General features: G+C 40.0%; 1 protein-coding gene across 1 annotated transcript in view; it reads right to left on the reverse strand.

Moving 5' to 3' along the window:
- Ces1d (carboxylesterase 1D) overlaps positions 1-24,807 on the reverse strand; it is a 37,718-nt gene extending 12,911 nt beyond the window's left edge. The window contains 9 exon segments of the mRNA NM_001173109.1: positions 655-795; positions 3,785-3,823; positions 6,742-6,846; positions 7,583-7,687; positions 9,921-10,074; positions 17,697-17,830; positions 20,210-20,351; positions 21,842-22,049; positions 24,658-24,807. Coding sequence (NP_001166580.1) covers positions 655-795; positions 3,785-3,823; positions 6,742-6,846; positions 7,583-7,687; positions 9,921-10,074; positions 17,697-17,830; positions 20,210-20,351; positions 21,842-22,049; positions 24,658-24,709 — 1,080 coding nt within the window. The 5' untranslated portion in view covers positions 24,710-24,807.
- Positions 24,808-26,383: the final 1,576 nt, after the last annotated feature.

A 26,383-nucleotide genomic window follows, 5' to 3' on the forward strand; every position in this document is an offset into this window, starting at 1 on the left:
AGCCCCCAAACCTGTACTTCTGATTCATGTCATAAAAATAAGTTTGTTTCTCCTGCAGATGAGCATGGGGGAATAAATCCAATGGTCTGGCCACTTTGATCCTCCCATTACCCCTAGATGCCTTCCTGCACTCACTCAGCCTTAAACATCTCCAGGCTTTAATGTTACAGATTTGAGTTCAAGTCATGTTTGATTTTTCACTACTGGTCTTCTCTTTACTGCAATCAAATTACTGAATAAAACCTGTTCCAGTGTTTTATGTAGTATATGATTTTGCTTTCAGTGACAGAGAAACACCCTTCTTCCATTTTAATACAGAACTGTATTTTAAACAGAGTGAAGGTCTCTGACTCTTGCCAATGAAATACCAGAGATCTCAGGTGGAGATCTAGGGAAACCAAAGTACAGGCCCAATGTAGAAGTTGTTGTACCCTACATACAATCTCCTGACTCCCCAACTTCTTCAACTTTCTGCAATTCCTTGGTTTGTACAACTACACCATTATCTCCTTAGTCTGGATATTTATTTCAGCATTGTTTCATGGGAATACAATCAAATTTGTTTTAGGAAAAGTTTTTTAAGGCAGCAGCATGCAGCTGATACCTGAATATGGGGAGGAGGTGCATCTGTCTAAGAAGTCTGTGCATACTTACCATGGGAATGACCCAGCCAAACTCTTGCTTGTTGAATCCTACCATATAGGGAACGAGGTTGAAATTCTTTTCAGCCATCATCTCTTCAGGTGCTTTGGGCAGCAGCACACCGTCAACAACAGTGGGCACAAACATATACTTCTGGGGAAGACAGCATAATGCTTATCATTACTCTGCCTGTGAAAACACACATGTTCCTCTCTGTCTATCTGAGAGTGTGACCGTAATCAACATCTCCCCTGGCAGTGATCGGTTGACCGAGAACTCGAAATCTATTAGCCTCCCATGGCAGAAAGAGTGATGGTGAAGTGATGCGGGTGGGAGAGAAGAAGGGGAATTATCACTCAAATTAAAATATCCACCATTACAATGTTCATAAAGCAAATTCTGGTGTTTTAAAATAGTTATGGATACAAAATTACAATGAATGCTGAATTAGTGAACACTGGATAATTTTCCAAAGGTAATTCCACAGTTCCTGGGGGCCTCTGTCACATTATGATCACTTTTATTTTTAGGTACTTACTGGAAGATTTAATATACAATGCAAACTTGTTACAGAGAATTAGTTGCATGTAAAATTTATTTATGTTCATATGCAACCTGGGAAAGGTCAAAAATTTTTGTGACCCTTTGTAATGCAATTTTAAATTTTTACACTTGTGCTCGTAGCAATGCCATCTACTACACTTTTTGCAAATTTGCCATTGCATGAATACACTGATTTAGCTGTTTACCAACTTGGTTACTGCTATGTCATTTACACTGATATTATGCTACTACTTTTCAAAAGGGCTTCACAGTGAGGTAGGGAAATCTCTTCTTACACTGGACTGATAGTACTATTGACTCATTAACATGGAAATCATGGGGAAGAGTCTCACATGTGAAGGCTGAATGAAGTAGAACTATCTGTTGTCTTTCCTCCATAAAACATTCTACTGTTCTTATAAACAGTAGATAGCATTTTAACACTGTTTGAAAGGCATCTTAAACAGCAAAATTGCTAGTAAAGGCAATATTACCAAAATAGTGCACTTCAGACATGCCTCAAAAGACACTTCTTTTCCTGAGAGATGGAACAACAAGACAGATTTTCTCACTTGACCTCACATGGATACATGGAAATGATGCTCCTAAACTTTTTCAGCATCTGCATGTACTTTGGAAATGGTCACATGAATTCTGCCAGTAGTTATGTGGGGGTAATAAACAAATTTCAACAAGTAAATGAATTCAAAAGTAAAGATTCACAGATTGTTTAGGATCAGCTCTGCGTATCTATTGGTCTATAAAGCTGAAGTTTTAAGCCTATCACTCAAGCTTGCTAAATGTGGCTTGGTTCCCTATTTCAGAGCAAGAAAAGATCACAACAAGGGCCAAATCCTACTGCAATACTGTGTCACACAGAGCAGACTCTGGTTGCAACTACTGCCACATCAGAAAGCCTGTGTACTTTAAGGGCTGCTCTGGAAACAGCAAGCGGAGCACCTCAACTGAAAGATGGTATAACAGGGCCCTGGGAGCAGGCGCAGGGGGAGATGAGGATGAAGTCTACGGCCAAGTGAAGGAAAAAGGAGGGATAGCTCAAAAGTGGAAAATGGCTGAGCAAAGGGACAAAGGAGTCACTGTGCAGAGCTAGACTCAGGACTGTCAAGGAGCACTGAGCTCGGGAGAATGCCTCAGAGCAGGGACAAGTAGTATTGTCAGGTGGTGGAGCACGTCTTCTGCATAATGTCTGGCACATCCTTGAATCTCACATATGTTTTGAAACCTCAAAGAAAAGAGGAAAGTCAATTTGTCTTGTAAGCAAAATCAGACTTTTAAGGTGAAGCAGAATATGTTCTGTCTTTGGTTTACAAAGACTAGTTTTGTGACATCACTCTCATTACAAATGTGGAGAAAAAGAAGAGGCAGTAAACAGTAAAAGTACAGAAGACAAGCAATGAACACCTCAGTGGGAAAGCACTCATTGGTTCTCATGGCAATCAGCAGCCATGAAAGCAATAGTAATGACCAGTGTCTGCACAGTGAACATTGGTAGTTTCCCGTGAGGCCATCTGCATGGTCTTGCTTGGGTCTCCAAATCAGGAACATCTTCTTTTCCACACATCCACACCTGTTTATCAGCAAGTCCTGTCATTTCTTCCTTCTGAGACACCCAGACTCCATGCACATGTCCCTTCCTCACTGTCCTGGCCCTAGTATAAACAAGCAAGATCCCTTGAATGGGCTACTGCAGTGCAATGTCTCCCATCCTCAGCTCTTGGTCTCTCTGCACCCGCCTTGCCTCTTCCCTGTTCTTTAGTGCAAACCAGAGTCAGAATCTGCTGTAAAATTTAAGATATATCACTGCTCTGCTCAGAGCCATCTGAGCAGCATGTATGTGGTGCTAAATCACTAACCAAGTCCTTTCAGTGATCTACCCACCCCAACTCCTATAATCTCCTGAATTTGTAACCTCTACACCCTTTTGTATAAACACATCAGCCTCCTACATTAAGGCATTTCAGTTATGTTAGCTCTTCCTACAACACTACCTCCAAATTTTCTGAGAGCTGGCTCATTTTCTACGTAACACAGGACTCCCACATCACCAGCTTTTTATGAAAATTCTCTCATGTTTGTTCCCGGGACCTGGTCCAGTACTAATGAGTTGTTCCAGGTAACTTGAATGGCTGTGTTCCCATCCAGGCTGCACTTTTGTCTTTTTGCTTCCTGGCTACAAGTGTTGAAGAAGTCTCTATCCCATGCCATCCCAGGAGATTGGACACACTGAGTGCTCCTGTGCCCCTTATCCAGTTTCCTCTACCTACTGATAACAGAAAATTATGATCAATTCTTTTAAACTGGAGCTTTCCAAACAGGAAAATGATAATGAGAAAAAGATATGTAAGTTCAGAGTACGCAGATTTGCGGACCAGGAGCACAAGACTTGAACTCAGGGTTGTAGTACCCTTCAGTCCATTCTCTGATATTACAGTCTGTGTTACCCTGGCAAGTTGCAGCCCTCCCTGGGGATCAGCAACATGTCCATAAGAAGGAACTGTAATTCCAAAAGACGGTATTTTTTTTCATTGTGGAGGTGTAAAGAATCAAAACCTATAATCAAGTAAACAAAGGTTCTTACCTTTCTGGGGTCTTCAAAAATATCCACAGAAGCAAATTTCTGTGAAGATGAAGGGAAAACAGTTTGAGAATGTTTCTTAGCCTTCCATGTATGTCCCAGAGTATCCTGCTTTTCCTCCTGCTTTGTCTTTTGCTGGGCCCAGAGAAAAAGGGCACTACACAGATTTTGATGTGTATGAGGATAGGGTAGCATGCAAGGCAGGGAGGGGCAGGCACCTACAAAGGGGAGTTAGGTTGCAATCAATCTCTGGAGCTCTTGGGAGAACATCATTTGGGGCCTCTACTCATCTTTCATCTAAATGGTCACCCTGGTAACATCATCTCAATTTGTCTCTTGCACAATGTGGAAATGAGTTGACTGTAGTGGTGGAATTGTGGCAGTTTCAATAGTTGATACGTTAAGAGGTGCGATGAAGTGGCCAGAGATGGCATTCCCATCATTCTCCACCTGTTTCCCTCCTTTTCCCTGCTTTGTGATTTCAAGTGTCCTTAGGGCACCGTGGATCTTCAGGCCCCCAAAATTAGAGATTAGTGCCAGTATGGATACATTCCATGGTCAGTTCAACTGACTATACCAAAATTAATACTATAATCTTACAGAAGATTTCTAAACACAAAGAAGTCCAGACTGTTCACTTTCATATGTACAGAGGAGATAAATGTGTTTTAGTGAGAAACCAACAAAGGAGTGTGGAAGTTGGGTGATTAACACATGTAAATTTTTAACAATATCTTAGATCCAGCCAAAGGGAACTAAACCACCAGTTCGTTTTTCAGTTACCTGAAGATTCTGTTACATTCTTAAGTACTTTTTTTTTCAAGTTGCTTTGCAATTTCTCATTTTGCAGTAAGAAACCCTGACACACAAAATCACTGAAACTTTCTTCAGTTCATGCTTTCCTTTATTGCAAGGTTTCACTAGGACTGAAGCTGCCTGCATTAGCTAACAGGTCTGGCCCAGATTTGTGACCAACAACAACTGAAGATGCTTCCATTATTTATGGTAGCCCACCACAAACCAGGGGTGTGTATACTGAGGGCAGTGGAAAGAAGGGAAACATTTCCACAAGAACTTATAAAGATGTCCCAGGATCATAGCTTCTCTGGATTGTTCCAAAGTGAGCAAATATCTTTGCATAAACTGGGTCCTTCGGGTCCATATGTAGATTAACTGAAATACTTTCTTCTTTTAAGATGTTATAAAATAGTGATAATTAAATTTATTGAGTATCTAGATTAATCTACTTCATACAATAAACCCAGATCCAAGTCTCAGAGCCACATTAGAGTCAGTCTATGGATACACTAGCAAAACACAGCTCTGGTGGTTCACCCACAAGGTATAGAAGTGTCTTTAATGATTGAGATCTAAATAGATGATAGATAAGTTCAGATAACTCATGAGACCACAATTGAAACTTCATCACATGGGGAGTGTTTTTATTGGCCCTGGATGTTACTTTCTTTGGATGTTCGTTCTGCTGAGCTTCCTTGTGATGACAGATGGCCATGACCTTCCATCAATGTGCAAATGTCACTTTTCCTGAGAAGCATCACTACTGGTTATTTTGAATGTGTCCCCTCTCAGCACTCCCACTACCTTTAGCCCACTCACTGTATGGTTTGTTTTTCCTTGAATAGTTCTATTTGAAGATAGATATAGTCAATTCATAAACTAATATTTAATAACAGAAAAGGAGAAATGAAATTTCTAGTTGGAATTAGTAGGCTATGCAGTTCTTTTCCACTGAGAGCACCTTTTCATACACTTAGCATGGAGAGATGCATGGGTTGTTCAGTACAAATAAGTTGAATGAATATATGAATATATCAGTGACAAATATCAGATAGGTGACAAATATGCCATTCCTTTTGGAATACTGAATGAAAGAGTGTTATGAATTCTGGTGTTATGAATTCTGCAGAGATACCCCTGAAAAGACTCATGAAGTCATAGATTGAACTTTTTCAGGGATGACTCAATCTAGAATGCATGATTGATTCATGGTGCAATGCTAGGAACACGGGTAGCATTAAGGGTGGGTGATTACAAAACCATTCCACTGATTGACCTGGCATCCTTCCCTAATCCTGGTAACCAGAATAAAAGATAAGAGACTGAAAGAAAGTTGCCTTGCTTTGCTACCTTCTGCCTGCCATGAACTCTGTTTGTCCTTCACAATACTAGTCTGCTATCTTTTCCTGATGTGGAGCTGGCCAACTGTGGACTGAAGCCTCTACAAAATGTGAGCTAAGAAAAAATTTTCTCATTTAACTTTGGGTGTTGTCTAATTTTTTTTCAGCATTCAGAGAAAACTAACTGACATCTGGTAACTCTTTGAGATGCGTAGAGTGTAGATAAAGGAAACATTATAAATGGGGAAATACTTGATTTTTGACACTATACAAATTGCATGGATATAAGAATGCATGGCTTAAAAAGTTGGATACATTGATAATAGATAAATAATAAATAGATTCAACCTCTCCTGATTTACTTGTTTATCAGAAAATATAGGAAACTGGGCCTCTGATGTAAGTAAAAAAAGAAAATTCATTTACATAGCTTATAAATAAGTCAAGGGAAACTGAAACTTTCTGAAATACTTAGTTCTTAGTGTCCTCATTCCCAAAATTCAGTATCGCAGTTCCATGCAGAAATATAGAGCATTCAATTGTTAAAATACTTATGAAAATACAAATGCCAAAATTTTATAGTAGAAAGAGCAACAGATGTTTATGAAAAATGCTCATTAAATTCTTATTGAATATTTTGAACATTTGTGATACTTCATAACAAAATTAAATGAAAAATTAAACTCTCAGTTTGGAGTAGTAGTCTAAGAATGCTGCTGAAAGTGAGAAATTATCCCAGATGGCTTCACCAAAGCAAGAAAAAAGCTGAGGAGACAAAGTTCAGTGTCAATATACAGGTACCATGAGAATAGAGGCACCTACCAAGTTCTGTGTGACCTCCAAGAGTTCATCCTCTGTCTTCTGGCGCAGGCAGTGAACCATGACAGCTGAGGAAGTAGTTTTACACCCAGCAGCACCTGCAATTTTCTGCAAGGATGACAAGCAGCAGCAGAGTTCCAGATCAGTGACACTTCCTTCCACCAATGTACACAAAAGGGTGTTACCACAAACCCAATGTCTAAATGCAGTTAGGGCAGAGCATAATCTACACCAGCAGGGGTGGGATTTGTTTTTGTCCCAGAGTGTGCAGCTTCATTCATTAACAGGGCATCATTCAGTTATATATATGTATGACTATCTGCTGAACTAGCCATAACCAATACCCCAGCACATCACAAGTAAATAATTAAAGAATAAGCGCAGTATTCTAAAAATTGAACTTTATTAAAGAGATTCTTTGCTATGGAGATCAAAAGCTTAAATTCAGGATTATATTGTCTTGTTTCAAATTCTAGCTGCTCTAATTCTTTGCTATTTGATCTCCTGCAAGGCCCTTAACACCTTTGAACCTTTATTTCTCAGGTAAGGTAATTATTTCATTTCTCTTATAAAAAGAGTTAATGCAGGTGAGGTCCTGAATTGTGTATTCTGTCTCCCGCAGAGTAAGGCTTATACAGAATTGCAGGAAATATGGATAACATGATTCACTGGAAGATATTATTAAGTATGAAATATGATCCTTGAAGTCTCTTATAGCTCAGCCATTCTCATTTCAGTGATCCTTGAGCATCTCAGTGATCCTTTGAGATTTCAAAGCAAGAAACACATCTGTGGATTCCAAGAGAGCAGAGAAAATACATTATCTTTCCAGGGTGAGCCCTACCTTAGCCAGAGGCTTGACATCCTTGCTTAACAGACTAGGAGTGAAGACCACACCACTCTCTGAAATGGCCCTGTGGAAGAGGTTCTTGGCCAGGGGAGATAGCACCTGGAAAGGGAGTGGAGAAGAAGTTAATTTTCAAAGGGTGGAGGTCAGTGGCTCACTTATTCTTTAAGGCTCCCTCTATACACTCCTGTGCCCTGGCCATTCACCTTAAGATACTATCTTTGAGTAGCTATGGCTGCTCATCAGATTTCCTTTATTTCCAAGGCTCTCTCTTTGTGCCATTTCCCCAAGAGAATTTTATTTTCTAAATTTTACTTAAAAGAGACAAAAAGATAAGCAAATAGTGTAATAGAGTTTCAAAACAGATTAGCAGGACAGACACAATACTTGATAGATTGTGTACTGCTTATTTCATAGTAGTTATTCAGAGTATGTATAAGATATAGGTATGATATTGTTTCTAAACAATATTAGCACAAAACATTCTCTTTAATGAATTCAAACTGAAGCTAGCTGTGTAACATAACTAACTTGTGTATATATAATTTTTTTTTCTTTTTCTCCACTTGTGTTTCTCCTTTTGTCCATCATCTTTCCGTTTCAATGGTGTCTTCTCAATTCATAATATCTGGTTATGTTTCAGAAATTCTTTACTTATTTAGTTTCTCACACTAATGAGGCATTAAAAGTGTGTTGCTAGGCTCGGGGTTTAGCTCAGTGACATAAGTGCCTGCTTGGCAAAGGCAAGGTCATGAGTTCAATCCCCGGTACCAAAAAAAAAAAAAGAGAAAGTGTGTTGTTTGTGCCCATAACAACAACCAAATTTTAGAAAGACTCTTGTATTTCCAGAAACAAATTCTGTCCCAGAACTTTGATTAGATTTTAGCAAAAATAATCATCATGAAAGAAAAATGGCTGCTGCTTGTGCTAGAGTGTTTCATACATACATACATACATAGATGAACTGTGGAAAATGCTCTCTTAACACATGGCTAAAGGTCCACAGTGACTACTCATGGACAGTGAGAATGTGGATGACTGTTTTGCTTTTTGAGCTTAACAATCTTTCCCCTCTTTCTAAACTGTAAAAAATATGCAACATCTTTTGGATATTCAACTATGAAACCAACACCTTGTGTAAAAATATAGAAATAAGGCTGACCCAGTGCTCAACACTGAGTGCCTGAATGATTACTTCTGATTTACAGCATCCTCTGTAACATTGACCAGTGTCCTCCAATCCCCAATCCCCATATGACTAAAGCATCTCAAGACTCCAGGTTGGATATGCATCACAAAACTCCTATGCCGTCCTTCCTCTACCTCCACCTACTGTCAACTTCCTCCCTCCTTCTGCGCCTCTGTGTTGCCAAGTTCAATTTGACCCACACTCCCAGAGTGTTGTCCTCCCTCTTAGGCACTATCAGTTTATCAAGACACCTTACAAGAAGCCCCTCCCTGCTCTCAGGGCTGAAGTCACATCCTTGATCTTGAAATGCCTAGTTTATCTCCAGCCCTACTTTCCAAGAGAATAAGGTGAGCCTTAATGATTAAAAGCAACATACCACAGCAATATGCATGCATCTACCTCTATGGCAACACAGTTTGTTGTAGCTAAATCTTTGAAACAAAGGCCCATCAATGAATAACAGATAAACAAGATGTGTTTATATAATAGAGTGTTACTCAGTCACTTTGAAGGATAAACTTGAGACATTTCTAGGTAAAGAGATCTTTCAGGCAATACTCCTAAGTGAAATAAATAGGTCACATGTGTAAATATTGCATGATTTCTTTCAAGTGGGAAACTGAAGTATATTATAGGTAATGTGAATTAAGAAGAAATGATTCAAAAGAAAGGAAACCAGGAAAGGAGAGGTGAAAGGAAGGAAGAGAAAAGATGAAATGATAAAAGGATAAAATATAAACAAAGCTTTGTGTAAGGAGAGTAAGAGGGGAGAGGATTGGGGAAAAAAAGAAGAAACAAGATCTATCATATAGAGGTGAAAATTCACTAGGATGAATACTACCATAATATTTATCCAACTGTACCAGTAGCCTCATTAAAAAGAAAGACCAGTGGAAATTCAGTCAAGTTGAAAGAAGAGTAATATCATGATTGCACACTGAAGGTGGAGATTCTGTCAGCCTAAGGAAATTCATATGAACAGCAGGATAAGGAGTTTTGCCTTGGTTGTTCACAAGCTGATATAGGTGCTGAGTAAACTGTGGCTAGGTCTTGTGAAATCTAGGTCTTGTGAAAAGAGACACACATGACCAGATTGGCTACTCTTCAAGAAGGTTCATCAGCAATATGAAATATAAGGAGACTTACAAGAACAGAGACACATTCACCTCCTGCTGACTCTCCAAAGATGGTCACAGAGTCTGGGTTCCCTCCAAAGTTGGCGATGTTGTCCTGCACCCAGCGCAGTGCAGCCACCTGGTCCAAGTGACCCCAATTCCCTAAGCTGTGTTCATCTCCTGTGCTGTAAGAGACAAAGAAGGGGGAAGAATCAGAACTATCACAGTGATGCTCTTTGGACTGAAATGTCTAGAGGCTCTCACTTAGTCATCTAGAATGAGGGCTGCGCTCTGTGTGCCTGACAAGCATGCCTTTCTCTGCACTGAGTCCAACAGCAGTGTTCTATAGGGGTGATTTGTACTCGTATTTCTAGTTACTGTAAACTGGCCATCTACAGTGTATCCAGGGAAGATCTAAGAGCTAGACTGCATCTTAGGCAATAAGCTCTGAGCATAGTCAACTTGTATTGCAGACTTCAAACAATTGAAAAGTGAATATACTTTCAACTATTCAAAGTGACATGAGGAAAATAAAATCAGGTAAAGAAAGGAGCAGATGTGGGACAGTGCTGTATTTCAGATCTCATGACTACTGAAAGTTTCACTGTCACATTAGCATTTGGTGGAGATATGAATAAAATAAGCACATGGGTCTTTTGTTAGGGTATGAGCAAAAAAGTAAGTGAGAAATAATCAGCTAAACATATTTTAAAGATGGGGCCACACATATTTGCTGTCTCAGTGAATGTAGTGAAAGAAAAAAAAAGTAAAGAAAAAGGATGTTTCCTACCTGCCAGATCTTTACGCTGAGGAGCAGGAAGGAAAGAGCTGCTAGTGGCTGCACTGCAGGTCTTTAGGAAAGAGAGGAAGAGTCACTGTTGGGTGAGAGGTAGTGGACATTGCAGTATGTAGATGGCAAATGAGAGGCATCTTATAAACATATATGGGATTGGGGAAAGATATCTAAAGATGCAACCTGGTAGTAAAAGACAGGTGCACTCTACAAACAAGGAGGGGCAGAAGTGCTCAGGGATTAGTGGAAAAGGAGAGGGAGACACAAGACGATGAGGATGGGGCAGGAGTTGCAAAGTGACCTAGAAGTTTGTGTAGCAAAGATGCCAGGAGGTTGTACATTGTCAGGAGGAAGATCTTTAGAGTCTATCTGTTTGATAGTGCTGAGATTAGCTAGGTGTGGGAGGTCCTGAGTCACAATTGGCCCCTGAGAGAGGAGCATGGGGGGTGTGTGGTTGAAAGACTGTCTCAGCAAGCATTGTATGCACTCCCTCCTGAGACTGCTTCTTCCTACTTCCATAGAAGATGAACAGAACTGCATTGCTCAGCTGAGTGCTCACTCCCATCAAAGAAAGAGAACTGCGAAGAAAAGGTTCCTTTCATAACTTTGGTAGAAGCTGGGATACACCACAGGTAAAAAGAAAATGAATATTTCAGAGGCAATAACATAAAGGCAAGGATTTACATCATGAATAGGAATTTGGCAAGCAGATCCAGAATTTCAGGCAGAAGCAAGCAACCCATGCAAAATCTCAGAACCAAATGGACAGGTGTGATTGATCAATTAAAAGTTCACTGGGATCCAGTACACAATAACTGGATGCATTATTAAGAACCTTAAGAGTGAATGTTTGAGAGATGGTATACCTACAGCTGGGATTGAATGTCTTTTCTGGGGCAGCTATTATGGTTTGCTTTGCATGTAATTTCCCCAGCCAATCCAAGGATTCCTGTGCTGAAGCCTTGAATGCTAATGCATTAGTAGCACTGGGGTTGTGGCCCTCAGAAGAGTATAATATAGATCCCATGAGATGCAGCTTACTTTCAAAGACAATGAGTCACTTAAAAACAGCAGGCCTGCCCCTGAGTGTTCACCTTGGCTGCTTGTCTTCTTTTGTGACATATTCTTATCTGCTCCTGTGTCATATTCTCTGGTGTCACAATAGTGCTGTCACCAAAAACTAATTAAATGAAACCCCTAAAGTTGGAAGCTGTCATGGTTTATTTTGGTGACCCCCAGGCCTTATGTGCTTGCATTGTGTATTTGTGATTGGTTCATTGTGTAGCTTGGATTGATGGTGTCAATGCTGCACTTACCTAGAGGTGGAGCTAGCATACAATGTAATGGTAGAAAGAAAGTGTGTGTCTCTGTCTTATTGATTTCTACCTTGCTGTTTGCAGCTGCCATGAACTGCGGCCTCTCCATGCTACCCTGCCTTGGAGCCAACTGAGTAAGGACTGAAACCTTCAAAAAATTGTAAGCAATAAACCTATCCTTTCCCAACTTTGGACATCAGGTACTTTGTCTTAGCTATGAGTAAAAAGTAATGAAGACAGAATTTGGTATCTAGAGTGGGATCATTTGCTGTGACTATACCTGACCATGTTTTTTGAGAGGCTTTGGAAATGGCTTGTGGGCAGAGTTTGGAAAGATTCAGACATGTCACCTGGATGCAGAGCTGGAGCAGCTTAAGCTGTTCTGTAGAGGAGATTCTGGTCAGAGATCAGGAGAACAGAAGGTTGGTAGAAAGCCTGATGGTAAAAACCAGGCTTGGGAGGTTTTGCTGGGAAGGACTGCATTGGTTGTTGGGCTCCCCACGATGTGTGTATGGCTTACCAGAAAGTTTGTCTGCATTTTGCTGATGCCCAGAGACTTTGCCCAAGACTGAGATTAAGGGCAATGGACTGATTAACCTGGCAAAGAAAATTTCAAGGTAGTGGAATGTTGAGGCTGTGGCATGGCTATTGATGAGGGCTTTTTAGCCAGATATATATTGCACATCAAGAGCTTAGCCCAGCAGGATAATTTAAAATGCTATGAGTTTAGCCAGGAGGAAAACTCCAGTAAAGCTGTGGGTTGTAAAGATAGAACTGAGACTTTGATGGCTGAGAAGAAACAGAGAGTTAAGAATGATGGCCACGGGGCATCCCACAGGGCTTTATCCTTTGCAGCCTCAAACCTTCAAAAGTGGACTGAGACCTGGGACCCCGAGAAGCAGCCAGGACTGCCCCACTGCACCAGAGGAGATTTTGAAAGGCTCTGGAGTTCCAAAGCCCAACGCTGTGCAGTTTTCTGACCATTCCATGCTGTGCCGAGAGCGCAGGGAGGGCGAGCGGCGTGGTGTGCAGTAGACCCAAGAGGAGAACCTGCACTGAACCCTGGTGAGTACTGGGGACCCCGCGGCTGCTGGGGTTGGCCAGAGAACATCTTGGAACTGGGCAGTGCCCACCACCACGGGAACATCAATAACACAGAGAGTCTGGTGGCAGACATCTTAAAGTTGGGCAGAACCTACAGCTCGGTGACATCACTGAGTCCCCCTGTAGGGAGGTCTGGTGGAAGACATCTTGAAATTGGGCAGAGCCTGATGCCGTGCTGGCTTCAGCGTCATACAGAGAACTAGTGGAAGACATCTTGGATTTGGGCAGACCTGCTGTCCTGGTGCTCCTGTCACAGAGAGGTCTGGAAGAGAACAGCTGGGATTTGGGCAGAAACCTGTGCCATAGTGACATTAGTCAGCTGCTTCTGGTACAGAGAGAACTGGCAAGAGCTACTGGGGCTAAACCAAGCCTCTGCTTGGGGCCCAATAAGCAGATACAAAATAGTCACAACTCAGTGACATCCAGAAAGTACAGCCTAATTTACGGATTGACTGGCACAGAGGCTGGAGGCTAGCCTGTACCACCCCTGCATCCCAGCCTACCCCAGATAACAGCAAATTGGGGAGGATGGCAAAACTCAAGTCAGCACGCTTCTGAAAGGCCCTAAGCAATACAGAGAGGGCCAGGGACCCCCAGGGCACTCCAGTCTGAAAGAAACCAGAAACATGACAAGAGATAAAAATAAAAAAAATCTCCAGCTGCCCAACATGAGAAAATAAGCCCAGGAAAAGTAAACATTGAAGAGAACAAGCACAGTAACCATCCAATACTCGACACAGCATCAGCCGAAATTAAAAAATACCTTCATGACCTCATAGATGAATTTAAAGCTGTACTCCTGATCCAAGTGAGGCAAGATATAAAGAGATTAATTAAAGAAATGACAAGCCCCACCCAAGAGAACACAGATGGAAGAACTGAGGAAATCAGAAAAGAAAGAGAAACTTCTGAAGAAGAATATAAACATAACTTAGAATACATGAAACAGGTCCAAAGAGATTACCTGGAAACTAAAAACTCCATTGAACACTGGAAAAATGCCTTGACAGAAACTAAAGACCACCTTCTGAAACTTGAAGAGAGATTTATGGCATATGATCGTAAAAGAAAAAGCCTCTTAAAAATAACAAGGAACCAGAAAGAAACAATTCAAAAACTAGAAGATGACAAAAAGATATATAACTTAAGAATAAAGAATGTGAGTGTGGAAGCAGGAGCAACCAAAAATGAAATACAAAGAATATTCACAGATACATTAAAGCAAAATTTCCCATGTATAGCAAAAAGAAATGATATCCAGATAAAAGACGCGTACAGAACACCAGCTACCTACAACCAAAACAGATCTACGCCTAGACATATAATAATCAAGATTCCAGAAATCCACCAAAAGAGCAGAATATTAAAAGCAGCCAGAGAAAAGATGCAGATTACCTACAACAGGAAAATTATCAAAATAACAACAGACTTATCAACACAAACTCTTAAGTCAATAAGGGAGTGGGGAGAAATATTCCAAGTCCTGAAAGAAAATAATATGCAACCAAAGCTCATATACCCATCAAAACTCTCTCTCAAAATTAATGGAGAAATAAGATGCTTCCAAGACAAGGAGGAACTGTGGGAGTTTGTGGCCTCCAATCCAACCCTACAGAGAATGCTGAAGGACATTACAGAGAAAGAGAGGAAGGGATACCAGGATTCCAGCAACAGTGGCAAACAGGCCTCAATGAATGGGGCAGACAATGGAATGAGGGAATAAGGTGGACAAATTATAGCAGAAAAGTGGAGTAGCAGACATGAGGCAGAGATGGTAAGCTATAGTCTTTAGTATAGACAGCTCTGAAACACTATAAAAAAAGGCAGAGGTCATTGTTAATGGTTTTAAACCATTGTTAAAGGATTTAAAAGACACAGTAGTCTTATCACCATATTTAGTTTGAATTTAATTTGTTCTGGTCTTTCCACTCATGTCAGATTTGAGGGCACAGACATCTTGACCCAAAAATAGCAGTTATACCATGGTAACTATCCTTACTTTCCTATTAAACTGAAATCCTGTATTACTTACATTGTCTTACTATGACTGATTTTAATTGAATCTGAATCATAAGACTATGGGTTGGCCTTGGTTGATTTTACTTGAATTTGGTATGCTTGTTAGTATCAACCCTAAAAGTAGAGGCAACTACTCTGAAGATGACAAGATGTAAAGGATATCCATACTGGTATTAGCTATTAACAGCTCTCAAATCCTACAATGCTCTCAAAGTTAAGTTTTTATAAAAATAGGTAATACTATGTTTAACTATAATAAGCCGGTGTTGTGGACAAATCTATTGAAAATAACAAGAGAAAACATAATAACTATGGAAGATCATCTATATTGTGGTCTTATAGGTGTTATCCATTGCATGTTTTTCTAGGAAATTGTTTTGCTGTCTTGCTACAACTTGGTTTTCCCTATAATACAGAGAGGATAGATATATATGTAGAAATTCACACATGAGTTGTTTTTTTTTAAAAATTATTTACGGGAACAGATTATATAATGCAAGATGTAATGAACAGATACTCTGAGGAAGAGACGCTAAGAAACCCGAGGCTAATTTTGTAGCATTATGATATAAATTCTAGCAATAGTATTGTTCGCTGATTAGAATGACATTGGACTGGTTTCTTGAGTTCAATTTCAGCATATGTAGAGATGGGGACAGCTATCACAAAGAGAATGAGAGATGCGATGGTGGTTATTATTGTCTTCCCTAACGTTAGATCTTGAAGACCTAAAAAGCTTTCATCATCCTGTAATGATTTGATTAGTTCTATAATATGCAATAAGTATATAAATTGGGTGAAGATGGGGACAACTATTTGTAAGAAACTGGAGACAGTTAGATAGACAGTGAAGATCTCCAGTGGACTTGCTTTGAAATCTGTATTTCTTTAAATTGTTTTTTTAACTGTTTTGTTCTGTTTTGATATGTTTAATCTTACCCTCTTTGAGATGTAAAACAAATGTGTAGGACTGATAACCATATTACTGAGCTTTTGTTCTATCATTGAGCAGAACTGTTTGTAGTGTCACTTTTTGAATGTCATTCTAAATACTTTAATTCTGTAACCTGAGCAGCTGTTTCTAAGATGACAATATGTAACTTAGCAACCAGCAATTTCTTACCGTTTGTTTTTCTGTAATTTTGCATTATTTCTACCCTTTATAAAAAATCTCCATGTATTTTTTTGTTTCCTTTTCTTTAACTAAAAAAAAAAAAAAAAAAAAACTTCAAAAGTGAAAAAATTTTCTCAGAGGGAAAAGTTACAGAGCACCATGCTACAAAATGGCAACAGAGGCCACACAAGCTCCAGAATGGTGACAGCCACATGAGGTTCCAAAATGGCAGCAACATAGAGAAGCTTTTCCTCACAATCAGGTAAACAGAGCCCAGTGATCCAAGCACTGGACCCCTACAGTCAAGAGATAAAAAAGCCTGGCTACTGCTCCAGCTGGCAGCAAACCGTGGTGGCATCCACATGGTGTTGATTTTAAGTGCAAGGAAAACACACAAATTCTGAGGGTAAGATGGCTTCTACCTTGACTGCAAAGGGTCTAGGAGGTTAAGCAGTATGACCCTGAGAGGACAATTTGTAAAAATGTAAGGGTAAAGCCAAAGTTGCAGTGGAGACCCCAGAAGTTTGGAAAAGCCAGGAACATGGATCATCCAAGGAAAGCTGCAAAAAGTGAGCAGAGAGGGTTTCAGAGAGAAGCTGCAGGACCTGAAATCCCTGGAAGTGCAACGGGGTGGAATCACCCAAGCCTTTTGGAGCTTGCAACCAGATTGCTTTAGATGCAGAGCATGAAGCTATAGGACTTAATGTTTGCCCTGCTTGGTATTTAACTTACATTGTTTCCAATGCTTCATACTCCCCTGTTTGTAACTTTTGGAATGGTAATGTTTGTCTTGTGCCTTTTCATTCAGAAATGTTTAACCTTGTTTCACTTGTACAGGGAGTTGCAGTTAAGAGTTTGTCATAGATCTTGGAGGAGACTTGGGACTTGGATATTTCAGCAATGCTGAAACTATTAGGACTTTGGCAACTCTTAGAGATGGACTAAATGTCTTTTGTATAAAGAGTGTGTATGAGTCCTGGGCGCCAGGGGTGGAATGTCATGGTTTATATTGGTGACCCCCAAGCCTCATGAATTTGGATTGTATTGTGCATTTGTGATTGGCTCATTGTCTAGTGCTTGGATTGATGGTGTCAGTGCTACACCTAACTAGGGGTGGAGCCAGCATACAACGTAATGGCAAGAAGAAGGTGTGTCTCTCTCTTGCTTGGTTTCTGCCTTGCTGTTTGCAGCTGCCATAAACTGGGGCCTTGCCATGCCACCCTGCCTTGGAGCCAACTGAGTATGGGCTGAAACCTCCAAAAACTATAAGAAATAAACTTTTCCTTCCCCAAATTTGGGCATCAGGTATTTTGTCCTAGCGACGAGTAAAAAGAAACTAAGACAGAAGGAAATAAATTTCTTTCTTTAAGGTAATCATCTAATGTCCGGTACTTCGTGCTGTGAAAAGAAAACACACCAACACGGAAGCTCATGTGTGAAAAGAAGAGTCCAGTATCTTACCTGAAGAATCCCCAGATTCCCAGACGGTACTGAATAGTCACCACCACCACATTCTCACTAGCAGAGAGGGCCAGTCCATCATAGGGTGATGCCCCACCAAATATCAGACCACCACCATGGATCCACACCATCACCTGGACAAAGACACATCCACACTGCTTACAGAGGCAGAATTGGGAAGGAACTCAGACAATGTCTGCTTTTAATCTTTTGTGCCATCCTGACTTAAGAAGTCCATTATTGTCCAAAGTTCACAGAACACAGGAAGTTTTCAAATGAAAGCCTTTCTGCTCTTCAACTTTCTCATGTGAGTCCTCGGATATCATCCCCTCAGTGTGTCCTGGTATCCATTCCTTTTCCCCCAGACTTTATTTTTTGTTTCTTCCCAAGTTTTCCCAAACAGAGCATATCACCATGGGATCTTAGAAGGCTATGAATGTCAGGTTCTCCCCAACACACATTATCCTCATGCCCGGTTATTCATCCAGATGAACATCATGGGCAGAACTTGTGAGTCAGCTTCACCATAGTTTTGTTTCTATTTGGGAAACTGAATTTGTGAGTGGGAATGGTTTCTCAAGTTGCATAGATTCCCTAAATGGTGACCTTTCATTCTATGCCTTCCCTCTGCCTCTTCTACAACTAAATTTTCCCATTTTTCTGAGCCCACATGACATCTACCACCTCCTGAAGTTTTCTGTGATATAATTAGCATTATCTGAGAGCCTCCTGTGTGCAAGGGACTGTGATCAGGATGTAAAATAAGAAGGATGCCGCAGTTATTGTAATCTAGTTGCTTAATTTCAAGAGTTCACATTTAAGGAAGGCCTGAGAGAGCATAAAATAATATTGCTAGTGTAGTTATCTTTCTAATGAAATATAAAACCACTAATATAAATACTTATATACCTATTCTAAATACTTTAAAGTAACTCATTCATGAGGGAAACACTAATTTCTTCCCACACACTAGAGAAGAAAACTGAGACATGTTAGAACCAAATTGATGAATGCTATTGGTCATGATGCCACAGCTAATAAGTGGTAGCAACTGAACTTCACCATGCAATATGGCCCCAGAATTCAGTTGTTGAGGTGCCCATTGACAGCAGCCCATGGCCACAAATAGAAATTCAATTTTTACTTGCATTCATCAGTGCTTATTTATGGACATGCTCAGATTTCCAACAAGACTAGACTGTCATAATTGAATGCATATAGGTGTTACTGTATTTCAAGAAAAAAGATTTAGAGAAATTAAGAAGCTGCTCAACTCTATATATGAATCAAACGAATGCACTATACTCGAACTTATATTCAAAGCTGGAGGGTCTCGTGATTTCTTTCTCCTGAAGCCTCTGTTTCTTGTTGATCTCTGATTTCAGAGGTCAGCCTCATCAAGGCAGAGGTGACTTGTCATCAGTGAGGGGAGGCTGATCCCTAGAGCTGATCAACAATGGTATGCTGAGAAGTTAGCAGGTAGATATGAAGCCAAGATAGCAAGACTGCCCAAGACAGGACCTACCTGGTTATTATTTGTATTGATTCAACTTTCTGGTTTTGCTACTCTACAAGTAAAACTGAGTACAAAAGAGAAAACTAAATGAATGAATGAGAAAAAATTTCCCTCCAATTTCCTATGCTTTACAAAGAATATACAGAATCAACTTACATCACAAAGCTCACAAGCATCTATAAATTCCTGGGATGCTAAGAAGATATTTTTAGAGAAATGTCCATTATGCTTTCCTCACATAGCAGTCTGCACATGCAGCCTGCCTCGTCTTTGACCCTTTTTGGTGGTGGAGGAAGTGCTAACTCACTGGACATCAAGCAGTGCCAAAGGAAATTAGAGAGCTAGGACAAAAATGTCAAATGGTTTGGCCCAAAACAAGAAAGTTTCTCTGAGACTGTGCTAGTGCTGCTTACCTACACCCTGTGCTGCAAAATAGTGAAAGTTCTCACTATACTTTCAGCATAGTGAAAGGTCTCGTAGGTGATGTGTGTAGAAACCCAGCCCATGTAATTCATTTCCTAGCCCATGCCAGAGAGCACTGGTATGAAAATCAGAAGATTCAAGGCCTTATTTTGCCTTCCTTACCATGTGACTGCTTTTCCTGTCTCAGTTTTCTTATATGTAAACAAATTTGTGTTTGTTCAATTTTCTCAAAGGTTCTTTTCAACTCTTGCTTCTTAGACAATTGAAGCTTGTCAGGATGAGACCAGATGCTTAATCTAGTAATGAAATGTAACCTTTTTTGTCTTTTTCTTATTGTGAGAAACTTGGAAATCTAAGGTAATACATTCCGGATAGTAATTCTCCCCCAGAGGCCTCAGACAATTTAGAGAACCAAGAAAGTGAAATTTGTATTTCCTGTGATGAACTTCTGCGCCCTGGAATCTGTCCTGGCTCATGCTGCTTCTGCTCCAGATGCCTTCATCACCATCCGATAGCTAGTGGACAATCCAGATACTGGAACTCATCAGTCTTACCCAGAGGTCCCCAGTCTTACCGGCAGCCTACTTTTTTTTGTTGAGTCAACAGGAGCATAAATATTCAGATACAGACAGTCTTCAGACACTGTGACAACAATATTCTTTCTGGTGTTCACAAGGTCTGATTCCATTTGTGCTAGTGATAAAACTTGAGAACACCTGATAGAGAAGAAGTATGAACACAAATTTCAACCAAATAAAAACTCCAAGTGTCACCTGCATCCTGACATTGTTCTAAGGACACTGAAACTTATGAATGGAAATTCTATCACTTGGAATAGAGGAATTACATTGAGTAGAGGACTTTCTAGAAGCCTTCATGGGAACCCTGGATTTGCAGAAATTTCTCAGTCCATATAGAGAATGAAGTAGTAATATCCTTTCAGAGCCCTAGAGAATCTCTCATTCTGGGAAATAAACCTGCCCATGCACTTACTGGCCCTGAGAAATCACATTTCCTGCATTCCTAGGACAGCTCCCCTCTCTGCTGAATTACCAAGTAATTACGAGATTCCAACCAAGTAACCAAGTTCTAGTTCTTGGTAGATTTCCACAGTCTAGCATAATTTTCCCAAGTGTCAGATACTTTAGCCAGCATTTATGAAGACAATCTCTGGAGAAATGCATTTCATTCTTGCCTCAGGTCATCTGATGACCTTGCATGAATTTCTCTGTCCTTTGGGCTCCAATCCTCCAGAGCCAAGTGAAGTGATTGTCTAAGAGTCTCAAATATCCAGCACAGTAAAATTCATCAACATGTCTGCTTCCCTAATAAGAGGTATCTAATATTCAGCATAGGTTCAAATGGGTAACCTATATTGAATTATTCCTGTGTGCCAGCCTCTGATTTAAATTGGCATGACGTAACTCATTTAAGCCTCAGATCATCCCCAGGCATGAATTCTATTATTATCATCATTTTACAGATAAGAAAGGAACAGAGTTTAGAGAACAGGTCAAGGCCACAAGATCAGGGAGATTTGTGTTATTTTCTACACTTATCTTCACATGCGTTATATGAAACATTCTAACATCTTGATAGAGTCAGCACAAAGCCTTTGTCTGAGGTGCTCAGGGGATGGTTGTGGATCCAACCAGACATGATAGAATTTTTTTTCTCATGTAACCAAGGTGACTGGAGCATGGCAATCTAGAAACATCTGGGAGCGAGAAGTTGCAAATTAAACCCAAAGAATGCCCTATACCCACATGCTTCCTTCATCCTTACCTCTTGCAGACATGCAAAGGTTTAAGATAAGAAAATAGAAGTCATTGTTCCTGGTCCTCTCCCCACTACTTATTTCCTGAGCTCTTCATGTAATCTAATAGTGTATCTAAATCTTTTATTAACTTGTATATTACTTATTAACTCTCTCTAACTGCTACATGCAAACTCCATGAAAGTGAAGGGACTTCTGTGTCATTCACTAATATTCTTCAGAATCTACATCATGTTTGGAATACAACAAGTGTTAATGATTACTTGTTAATGATTAAGAGTACTATACTGTGGTGAAATTAACTTTTAACAGTGTTCTAGAGGATTCTAGGGCAAAATTTAAGCCAATCATTGGATGCTCTGCCTTCCTGCAACTCTCTAAGACAAACATACCCCACCAAAGAGGCCAAACCCAAGCCCACTGACTTACATAGGAGTGTGGGATGTGGTATTCTTCACATAGTTCCAAGGCTCTGGAGGCTGTGGAGGAGCAAACCTCAGGGATCCAAGAGGAGGCTTGGCAAAAGGGATTCCCAGGAACTGAGCCACAGGCTGTGCAAATCCTTCCACGCTTTCATACATCCCCAGAACTTTGCCATACTTGGTGTCCACCACAGGTGGTGATGAAAGTTTCTCAGCTGGGCACAGAGAGGAAAAGTGGGCACATCAAAAAGTTGAGGTTAGCACTTGATTCTAGTTGGGTTTTTCCAGCTTCTAGTCATACAAGCTTGAATAATTCACCCAAACTCACCAGGACTCAGTTTCTTCTCAAGTAAAATGAGGATAAGGAAAAGTGCCTTTCCTGACTCAAAAGGCTGCACAGAGGAGGAAATTGGAACAGATAATAGGAAAACACTCAGGCATCAGTCTCTGTACAATGGAGAGCTACTGGGAATAAATAGAACATTGTTTTTGCCTTGTATCTATTTTAATTCTGATGCTGCACTGCATGCTGAGGAGAGGATGCACAAGAGATGGTCTCTTTTTTTGAAAAGGCTCAACTTGGGGGCACTGTTTAGACAAACTAAACAGTGGACAGAAAGACTGGATCCTTGCAGAACAATCAGAAATTTGCTATAGGAGTTGAAATAAAGAGTAAAGCATTCTTTGCTACTGAGAACCTGGGATTTATAGCCAAGAATTAGTGAATAACACAATATAGAATGAGAATGTACAAAAGATGGTGGTAAAAATGTGCAGATCCTCACAGTCAGCAACATACAGGGCCTGGCTGGGAAGCAGTAAGAAGTACATGAATATCCCTGGATGAAGTCCATGGTGAGTGGAAGATAATCCTGGAATGAGCAGATGTGTGTCAGGAAAAGTCTTGAAAGACAGGTGAAAGACCTGAGTTTTACCTGGTGGACAACTGAGCAGCAGGAACAGTTCTAAACTAGGGATACAATAAACTTGTACATTCTTCCTCTGGTGTCCTGAGCAGGTCTTACTACAGGAGAGAGAAATGGGACATTTTTCTAAGGGAAAAATCTCTTGCTTATGCTTTTTGTCCTTGTATCTAAGGATTACCAATCATATCAAAATGTGCTTTCTGTGAAGCAAATACATTGAGATGTCCATGGGTGGTGGCTTTTCAGGGTTCTTTATTTCTTTTGCTACCCAATTTTCTGTATCACACATAGATCCTCTTTAATAATTAGGAGAAAAATATTAGGAAGAAAGGGGAGGTGTGCACAAGGAATTGTGAAGGAGGATTTGGTTCTTGACAGGGTGTGGATTCCTCAAAGAAAATGACAGAGAAAGAAGAGCAGGTTTATGATGCTAGATCTATATGTTATATAAGCTTAAAAACAGACTCAGTGAGAATCTTGCTAAGAAGATGCTATGGAATAAGAATATCCTAAGATGGTAAAGGAGGTAGGTGAGGGGCAGGTACAGTAATCCAGCTGAAGGTGAGTGACTTCTTGAAGTCCTTTGAGAGAGAAGAGAATGATCTGAGAAGAAAGCCCAGAGATAACTACTGCAGTTTTCCCTGAGAGTACCTATCAGCATGGTGTGAGAAAGTTACAGTGTTAGGACAGTCAAGGCCAAAGAGGAGGGTGGGCTGGCAGCAGTGAAGAGTGCTTCAAAGAGGTGAAGGAAGTTATGGTAGGAATGTCTAGGTGTAGTCTGTGTCAGCTCAGTGATAACTCTGCAGCTACACGAAGTGGGCTGAAGGCAGGTGGCACAGGGTGAAAATGTGGATGCCTTCAATGATTTAAAGGAGAATGAAAACAAAAGTTGACACTTTGTGACAGAGATATACTCTCATTCCTTAAATAAGAATCCCTTTGTTGATTCTCAAACAAAACTTTGCCAAGTTAGCATGGTTATGGTCATGTTACAGATGAGGGACAGTATAAAATTGAACGCAGGCCAAAAATGGAAATGAAAGGCAGGGGAATCAGCAGTGCAGAACAGTTTTGTTTCAACTGTAGATCTTTTCTCTGCTGTTTTATCCATTCCAGCTCTCTCACAGTGTTACATAGCCAGAGAAAAACATACAATTCTACTGATGACAGGGAGCTCAGAAGGCCACTATTTGAATGTTGTCCTATTTCAGGAGCCTGTGAGACGAGGCATGATTTTGCACATTATCTCTGGAGAGTACATGGCCCTCTGAGTTTCAATTTCTGTGTTAATCAAATGGTACAAATGTAGCTAAAGCCCCTTATTATAGACCAGCCTTAACCAAGAATATATTTTCTGTTCCTGTCTCTTTTATTTAAGCTATCCATCATCTAATCACTCAGATGCTGCAGACCTGATCACTGCATGGTAAAGGACCATCCAAAGGGCTGCAAATTTATGTCTGTTTTACCATTCTATAAATCCTGGATGTAGGTACTATGCACAACCTTACATTAGAGATGAATGGGAAAAAATGGATGAGCCATGCACAATGAAGTTAACTATCTTTTTTAAGGACCCAGAACTCATAAAATCTAAGGCTCTTGAAATGAGACAATCATATTTGGACTAAGAATGAAAATTGAGCTCTTTGAATCCGTATCTGTGAGACATGAGGTTAGTTCACTGCACTTCTGCAATGCTTGTGTGCCCTAGAAATTTATAGTGTTTTTCCTCCCTGTATCTTACTATGTACAGAACAAACTGCCTGGCCTGCATGCTTCAAGTCTATGGCCAGATTGAGGGCTCCTTAAGAAAACTACGTCTTTTCCTCATGACATCCACACACATCTGCTCAAAACTTGTGCTCCCTGATCTCAGTATTTTCAAAGTACTCACCCAATGCCATGCAAGTAACAAGAGATGCCAAAAACAGTCCATGGAGTCTCATCATGGGAAGACAACAGGTTGGGAGCCAAGGAGCTCTCTGTCCTGATTCATGGAAATGCACTTGTCCTTGAACAGTACTGGATATGATCCTGTGAATTCCACACAGCCAGGCTATTTGTAGAATCCAAAACAATAAAAAATAATCTTCCTTTTTAAAGCTTTCCCTAGGCTTTCCTTGAGACTCTGATGCTCCACCCATCTGGAATTTGCCCTGTTTTATCTGAACAGTTACCCATAAAAGTTAGCTAATCTTTTATTTGAACACTCTGGATTCTACACTTAGGTAACAAAATACCACAATCTAGTCCAGCAACTTCTTGCATAACAGGTTCCTCCTAGTATGACTCACATCTCAGTGCACTGTGAGCCTCTCAAAATGTGCACCATCAGAAAAAAGTAGGCATCAGTGGAAGATGACTTAAGGTAAAGTGAAACTCAGGGGTCCCCAGCATAACTTGAAAATTCTTAGAGCATTTCATAGTCCTAGAGATACGCATTTGGAAATTAGAATATATCTCAACTTCACTGATCATCTTTGAAAAAAAATCTTAAATTTATCTAGTGCCCTTTCCAAAGCATGAGTTAGCTTTCCAATATCTTTGCTCAGTGTTCTAGACTTGTATCTCATTCTTGGCATCTGATCACACATTCATTGATTTATTTATTATTTTTTAAGAGTTTACAGAGTGGTATTGTGTATATCTATATGACTTTAATATTTGGTCCTTCCTCTCAAGGAGTTCTCCAAACAAGAATAGGAGTGAGGCGAGGACACATCTCAAGGTGAGAGCACCAAGTAATGGGCATGAAGAATATTCTGGATGCAACTGGGAAAGTCTTTTTTATAAACTTCCAAAACACAAAGAAGGCGCCCAAATTCTCACTCATATAATCATCAAATGCCCTGTGATGAGAATTTTAAACGTACTTCTGTATGGCTGGCTAAGTAAACATTATGCATTCACTTAAAGTTGTTAGGTAGATAAAAAGACCTTCATGATCTACTTTGAAATGGAAAACACATTTTAAAAACTTTTATGGCTACTTGGAGAAACAGATTATCATTATAAAAGTGCTCCCATGTGAAGTAACTCTTTCATTCCTAGATGTATAAGATTCCATGTATACAAAAATTTCAGAATATAAAAGCAATATATTGACCAAAATAACTGTGCCTGCTAGGAGCTGCAAACAGAGCTATGGGTAAAGGCCACGAGACTTTACCCACTTGTACCACTATTTTTGGGTACAAAGTTTCTTTCTGGAGTGATAAAAATGGTCTAGGTTTAGATAGTGGTGATATCAAAGATCTTTTTGAATATACTATGAAAACCTGAATGTTAAATTTTAAAATGTAAATCTTTTTATATGGGGATAACAAAATATTTATAAAAATACTAAATGACTTATAATTGAAGTATTTTTAAATCAGTCTGTATATGATCCCATTTTAGCAATAAAATAATTCTTGCTGTAGTAAGAACAAGAGCTGAGGGCTGGACCAAACCTGTGCAATCCTGCAGCCCATATCATGCCACAACCATTCTGCTTCAGAGTCAACTCCTTTTGACAGACTAACATGGTGAGGGTGCCGAGTACACTTGATTGACTTGTTAAAAATATGTTGTTGCCTTCCTCCTTTGATATCCTTCCAATTTCACTCCTGAAAGCATCT

Source organism: Cavia porcellus, unplaced genomic scaffold (assembly GCF_034190915.1).
Source record: "Cavia porcellus strain 051 isolate PalLab524CR breed Dunkin Hartley unplaced genomic scaffold, mCavPor4.1 scaffold_4, whole genome shotgun sequence".
NCBI classification, from domain to species: Eukaryota; Metazoa; Chordata; class Mammalia; order Rodentia; family Caviidae; genus Cavia; species Cavia porcellus.